Consider the following 6,296-nt stretch of genomic DNA (forward strand, 5'->3'; position numbering starts at 1 on the left):
TCGCGCTGTGCCTAGTCCTGTTGGGTTCCCTGGAGCACTGCAGTTGCATGGTCACCAAAGTGCGTGCGAGCGTGCTATCGCCCCTGTGGTTGTACAGGAAAAGGATGCTTTTTCTCAAACGGAAGCGGCAGAAACTGGACGTGTAGGTCAGCACTTCAGCAGCTTTCCTTCGTGCACCCTTGGTTCACGTTTCCCACCTCGTGATAAGCAGCAGCGACACCGGCGTCCTCTCCCTTCAGCAAGAGAACCAGCTGGGGCCGTTTCGAAAGTTGAGCGGGGAAGTACGGCACTTCGTTGTGCCGCCAGGAAACAACGCTTTGTCCATGAGAAAGCTGCGGACACCACACTTCCCCCTGTGCCTCTCCTAGGGAAGCTACGTTCGAATCTTTCAGCAGAAGCGAGCTTGGGTCCGGGCGATCGGCTTTTTCGTCAAGAGAGTCTCACGGTGGATCAGTTGCAGAGGTTGTATCTGCGCTGTCAACCACTGCGCTGGAGAGTGAAACTCCGACAATTATTCTGTCAGGAGGCAGAACATTATGATTCAAGTACATTGGCAAAAAAGGGCAGCGAAACAAATGAGCACGGCGGGGCCGATCTGGGACCGAAGACAGCAGTACCAACGTCCTGTGGTATCCTGGGAGCTACAGACGATGCGGCTCAGCGTGGAAAAAGCCGGTCCCAACAACGAGAACAGAGTGGGAAAGAAGAGCGAGAGGCCACAGGAAAGCTTCCCGACAATGAAGGAGAACCGGTCCAAGCTGCACAAGTAGGTGGGGTACTGAACGAGCGAAGCGCAGGCAGAAGCCCAGATGGTGTGACAACGGGAGCTCGGAGCGGTCCGTTCTCTTTAACTGATGGAAAGGCGGGTCCCGCTTCAGGCAGTGCTGGCGCCGCTGCGATTGGTAGCGCGGAGAGGTCTGGCAGCGATGAGGCTCTGTCTGCAGCACAGTCGGCTGGTCAGCCACACCCGACAGGCGAGGCATTGTCGACGGGCCATGCGGCGAGTCAGACCAGTCATTCCTTTGATGCTAAAAACGCAGAGCGATCTGACGGACATCCGGCTTCTACTTCGCGCTCTGCTGAAAAGTTGCGTGCAGGCGCCCAGCCAGACGCACCTGAAAGTGTTTTTGGTGGGTCGTCTCTTTTTGGTAATGCGGGCGGAGGCGCTTTCTCTTTCTCTTCCACGCAAACAAAAACCAGCCTGTTTGGAGATCTCAGGACCACTCCGCATGAGGGGAGCAGCGCGGGCTCGAGTGAAGCAGGGACGCCAAGCCTTGTGCCCAAGTCAGCACACACTGCTGTTTCAGTGGGGGAAGGCAGTAGCACCAAACCAAGTAACAGCAACGAGGAGAGACTCGGCGCAAGCGCTGCACCAGCAACGTCAACGTTGTTCGGACGTAGCGGTGATACGACTACGGCCGGCGGGAAAAACTCGTCATCGCGGGGTCTGTTTATGGGATCTTCCTTTGGCGTATTGACTTCACCAAGCGAATCTCTTCCTACATTTGGAATACCTGCACCGGCAGACACTGTTTGTGGTTCCCAACAAAATGCAAGCTTGTTCTCTTCGACATCTTTTGATTCCTCTAACGCGTCTGCGCTGTCAGCCTCAGGCAGGAATCAGCCCTCGAAGCTGGGGGATGATAAGCAAGGGGCGGGGGAGAGGCCGGAGGTAGAGCAAACGAGTTCGTCTGGAGGAAGGGATCCCTCGCCGGGGACCGCGGCAACCGGGGTGCTGGGCGGCGACAAACCCAAGGGAGAGACGGATGAGAAGTCAAAGAACAAGGGAGTGGTTTCCGCTGACACGTCCGCTCCCGGTAGCACAAGTGACGGCCCCTCTTCTAGCACTGCTTCAGCGTTGCCGTGGTGGCAGCAGAATGTGGGGAAGGCTTGTTTGGTCCAAGTGGAGGACGATGGCTTTGCTCCAGACGATGAAAAGGATGACGGGGAAGACAACGAAGAAGGAGATTCATCTGGGACAACTGAGAAAGGTAAACACACAGGTGCAACTCCGGCTGCAGGGAGTGTCGCGGCGTTAGCTGCGTTCCAGCCGGCAGCCGCCGGGAGTTCCGGAAGCATCTTCGGCACGTACAGCGCTTCCAAATCAATGTCAGCTCCAGCAGCAGCCGCAGCAAGCATCTTTGGTTCATCGTCGGGCGTCTTCAGCAGCCTGTCTTCAAGTTCTGGCAGCGCGCCTTCTACCACAGTTGTTCAGTCCCTGCCGTCTGCCAGTGGGTCTACTGCCGTTCCTTCGTTATTTGTATTTGGAGGCGGTGCGAACACTGGTACAAGCTTTTCAAATTCTGGCTCTTTGTTCGGTAGTAGTGTCAGGGATAAGCCGCCTACCGGGAACAGTTTATTCGGGGGATCGATCGCTCTGAAACCGAGTGTGACATCGGAGACAGCTGGGCTCGGAAGCGGTGCTGGCCAGACTAAACCCGCTGCAGGGGGTCTCGGTGGGGCATCTAGCAGCGTCCCTGATGAGCCGGGGACAGCGAAAAAAACTGGATTATTCGTTTTCGGCTCGGCTCCAACGCAACAGTCGAATACTACGGGGAGCGGTGGGGGTGGAGGAAAGCGCGGCCGAGAAGGTCGTGAAGAGGACGGAGGCCAGCCGGCGATGAAAAGTGTCTTCGGTGGTACTCTCGGTGGCGGGGGCCTGTTTGGGTCGGTAAAATCTGTTACTCCATCTAACGATAGCGCAGCCTTGACCACCTTTGGGACGAACCCGGCCGCGGAAAGCAGCTCGGGTTCTACAAACCCTTTCGGCTTCAGCAGGGTTGACAAGGACTCTTCAGGGGTAAGCGCTACCTCAAACTCGAGTCTCTTTGGGAACCGGTCTGCAACTCCAGTGTTTGGCCTAGGCGCAGACAGCAAAGGCGGCGGTAGTACATCAGGAGGGGCATCCAGCTCATCTCTTTTCGGAAGCTCGAACACCACGACTGGTAATGCCTTGCGGTTTGGGGGTCAGTCGTTGACAGCTTCAGCGGGATCTTCGGTTTTTGGGATTTCTTCAAACACCTGTAGCTTGTTTGGTGCGTCGTCATCAAGCACAGGCTCAGCGACAGGGGGGTCATCGGCAGCCGGATCAGGATGGGCTTCAAGCCAAGCGAGGCCCTCGACCACGTCTTTTTTCTCATTTTCCGCCGCCCCCTCCAGCACACCAGCGGGGGCGTCCACCAACCTACACGGAGGAAGGATTACGTTTGGCAGCTCATCTGCTGCCCAGGCGTTTGGTTTGTCGCCCAGTGGAGCTGGAGGAGACACCGGTCAAGCTTCCTCGGAGGGTGTCTCTGGGAGACCGGCAGTCTCTATGTTCGGCGGCAGTGGTGCTGGTGGAGGGGGGAGCCAAGCAGAAGGCAGTGGATTGCTTGCACCAGGAGCTGTTGTCCGGAGGCCGCGCCTCACCATCAAGCGGACAAAGAACTGAATTGAAACAAATGATTGTCACGCGGTCATTGGTTTTGACGTCCCAGATGGATCGGGTTTACCGTTGGATGTAGTCCTGAAGCTAGTGTGTTGGTGTCGCTCCGTTGTTGGTGTCTGAATCGTTTTCCGAACTGTGTTCTGTGTTTGGATTCACTCCAGGCTGTGGATGTTTTTTTTCCGTTTCTTGACCACGTTAGGGCTTCCCTACCCCTGCGGCCACACAACTCAGAAATTCTGCTTCAAAGGGTGTGGTCGATGCCGGGCCTCAAGTCAGCAGTGGCTCTGGGGTGCTGACAGTCTAGTGATGCCCGTCGTTTGCAGTGGCTCAAGTTGAGCGTGGAAATCACGGACTGTGAAGGGATTTTCGCAGAGTACTCAGGAGTATCATTCAAGCTTGCGTCCGCGACAAAGCAGTCCGTCTTGGGGGAAACAACTGTGTAAGTTCTAAGGAGAGTGGCGACTCCCTTTGATGCATGCAATAGCCGACGGGGTTTTCTGTACCTCGACACGTCTGCGGCGGCAGCTGAGTCTGCGCCAAAGCCAACGCAATCGGTAAGGACGGCAAGATTGTTTAGCAGTCTTCGGAGGCCTGCTGCTTTACTGCACATGCCATCTGCGCTGCACGGATTGGGCAGTTGGTAGTGCCGCAGTAGAGACAACGGCGTCAAGGGTTCCCGGGAAGTTTCTTGCACTAGCCTGGTGCACGCAGTCAGTGCTCGACGCCGCAATAAGACGGTGTGCATGGACAATCAGTGGCAGAAAGTTGTTTCGAAGGAAGAAGTTCACACACGGTGAAGAATGCTGTCGCACAATGCACTTCAAACAAAGCCTTGCAGAACTCGACAGGTCTTTGCCGTATGTACGTGGCAGCCGGCGTAAGCCGGTGTGCTGGCGAAAAGGAAACGAGGAAGGGACACTAAGAGGCTGCGCTTCGTTTGTTGAAGTGTTAGCGATTTACCTAGATGTCGTTGGGCTCCTGCTGTGACCCCCCCCGGTCGCCTTCGGGCTTCGCTTATGGCCCACTCGGTCGTCCTCGGGCTTTGATTGTAACCTGCCCGGTTGCCGTCGGGCTCCGGTTATGGTCCACTTGGTTGTCGTGTCTGCTTTTAGGTGGCAACAGGTCAGAAAAAACATCTGACGCTACCCCATGGCGAGAACTGTGCCCTAGTCGGGGTTTTGGAAACCTCACGCCTTTCAGTTTTTGCCACACTTTCGCGGAGAACATTTGTTTGAGGGCACTCCTCTCGTCTGAGAAGCTGTCGGGTCCAGTTCAACCATTCGCGTTGCCTGTCGCGCAGGCGGGGCAGGCCTTGCGCCTTTTTGCACTTGCACTGTTAGTGACCGGCCTGCTTCAAAGATGAGCCTCTCCAATCGTGGAAGGACAGGCCTGGGTGAGAAGGGCGCTTCTTGCATAGCCACCTTCTCACAACGTGTCTCTCAGTGTAACGCCGCTGATGAGTGAGTGGCGTGCTGCGAACGACCGCCGAGAGCCGAATACCGCGCGTCTCTGTCGGTAACTGTGGTACGTGCTGTGCCTCCGTGAGAGGACGAGTTATAGAGTTCCAGCTTTCGGTGCTACTGCATTCGTATGCCTTTTATACCACTTCCTATTTGAGTCCTCTGGGAGTAACTGAAAGAGCGGCCATGCTAACTCATTGAAGTAGTGGATAAGCCTTCTATAGTACCCTACCGTACCCACGAAACTACGCACCTGTTTCCCGTTCATAAGCTGTTCCGGCCACCTTTCTATAGCGGCTACCTTCCCAGCTTCCTCCAGTCTTTGGACGGCAGCATCGCTTTAGCTAAAGTACTGCTAGCTTTTTGGTTAGCTGGTTGTGGCTTTCCCTGACTATTTTGACCCCCAAAAATATCATCGGGTTTCTAGTGTCGTTTGACTGTGCGTGCACTGATGGAAGCTAATTTCTGAGAATTGAACAGGGGATTGTCCACCTCCTTACTGAGAGTTGAGCTAACCGATCTTACGAATATTACCTCACGGACGGGTACGTGCTTTTGGCGCTTCTCTGTCTGCTCCATTCGTTCTCGCGCTTCCTCCTCTGGGGACGCTTGGATAAAGAACACTTCATTCAACTGTTGATGTTGCAACACCTTCTCACTCTGCTCTGTGGGTTGCGCTATCGTCTTTATCACTTTCTTAGCAACATCCCTTATAGGTGATAGTACCGCATGGTTCAGCATTCTTACCGTGAACCTCTTTTTGTTTTCTTTTTGTTGCGGGGCCAGTTGCACGATGTCCGGCCACGCGGTGGGTACTCATCCAGGCGTCTCATGAGCGACATCTCCGCAGTGTTTGAACAACAAGCGTTGACTCTGTTGGTCAAACAACGTCTGAAAGTCTTACAGCCCAAAGGTTATAGAGGCAGCTCCAGTTATGCCACTTTCCAAACGTTCTGTTTCGACTGTAGGCGGTACCTCGGGCAATCCAGCGATTTGTCCGACGACAACCGCGTACAGCAGGCCTCTTGGTTTCTCGCCGGAGAGGCCAGGATTATCTGTCGTTTCTCGAAGAGACCGGGTCACTTGGGCAGCGCTCCAAGACCCTGGAGGAGTTCTTCAACGTTCTGAAAAAAAGCTTCATATCCTGGAACTCACAGTGGGAGATATCACAAGAACTGGCAGACCTGCGGCTGACACCGGGACAGCAGCAGTATATTGCGCATTTTTAGAAGTTACCACTTGGCAGAGTTTTCAACTCTGCCCCGTCCCAACGACATGCATAGTCAGGGTGATCTAACAGCATAGACGAGTGTAGAAGGGAGTGGTGTGAGTGTAGTGAGTGTCGGAAGTCTCACAAGGGTAGTGATACTCGACAGAGCTGACAGTCAGTTCGGGGAGAAGGTAGTAGT

General features: G+C 54.9%; 1 protein-coding gene across 1 annotated transcript in view; it reads left to right on the forward strand.

Annotated features, from left to right (window-relative positions):
- CSUI_008708 (proteophosphoglycan related protein) overlaps positions 1-3,696 on the forward strand; it is a 5,704-nt gene extending 2,008 nt beyond the window's left edge. Inside the window, exon 1 of the mRNA XM_068068833.1 lies at positions 1-3,696. This exon is cut by the window's left edge and continues 2,008 nt beyond it. Coding sequence (XP_067919192.1) covers positions 1-3,430 — 3,430 coding nt within the window. The 3' untranslated portion in view covers positions 3,431-3,696.
- The last annotated feature ends 2,600 nt before the right edge of the window (positions 3,697-6,296 follow it).

This window comes from Cystoisospora suis (genome assembly GCF_002600585.1).
Source record: "Cystoisospora suis strain Wien I chromosome Unknown contig_4953, whole genome shotgun sequence".
NCBI lineage: Eukaryota > Apicomplexa > Conoidasida > Eucoccidiorida > Sarcocystidae > Cystoisospora > Cystoisospora suis.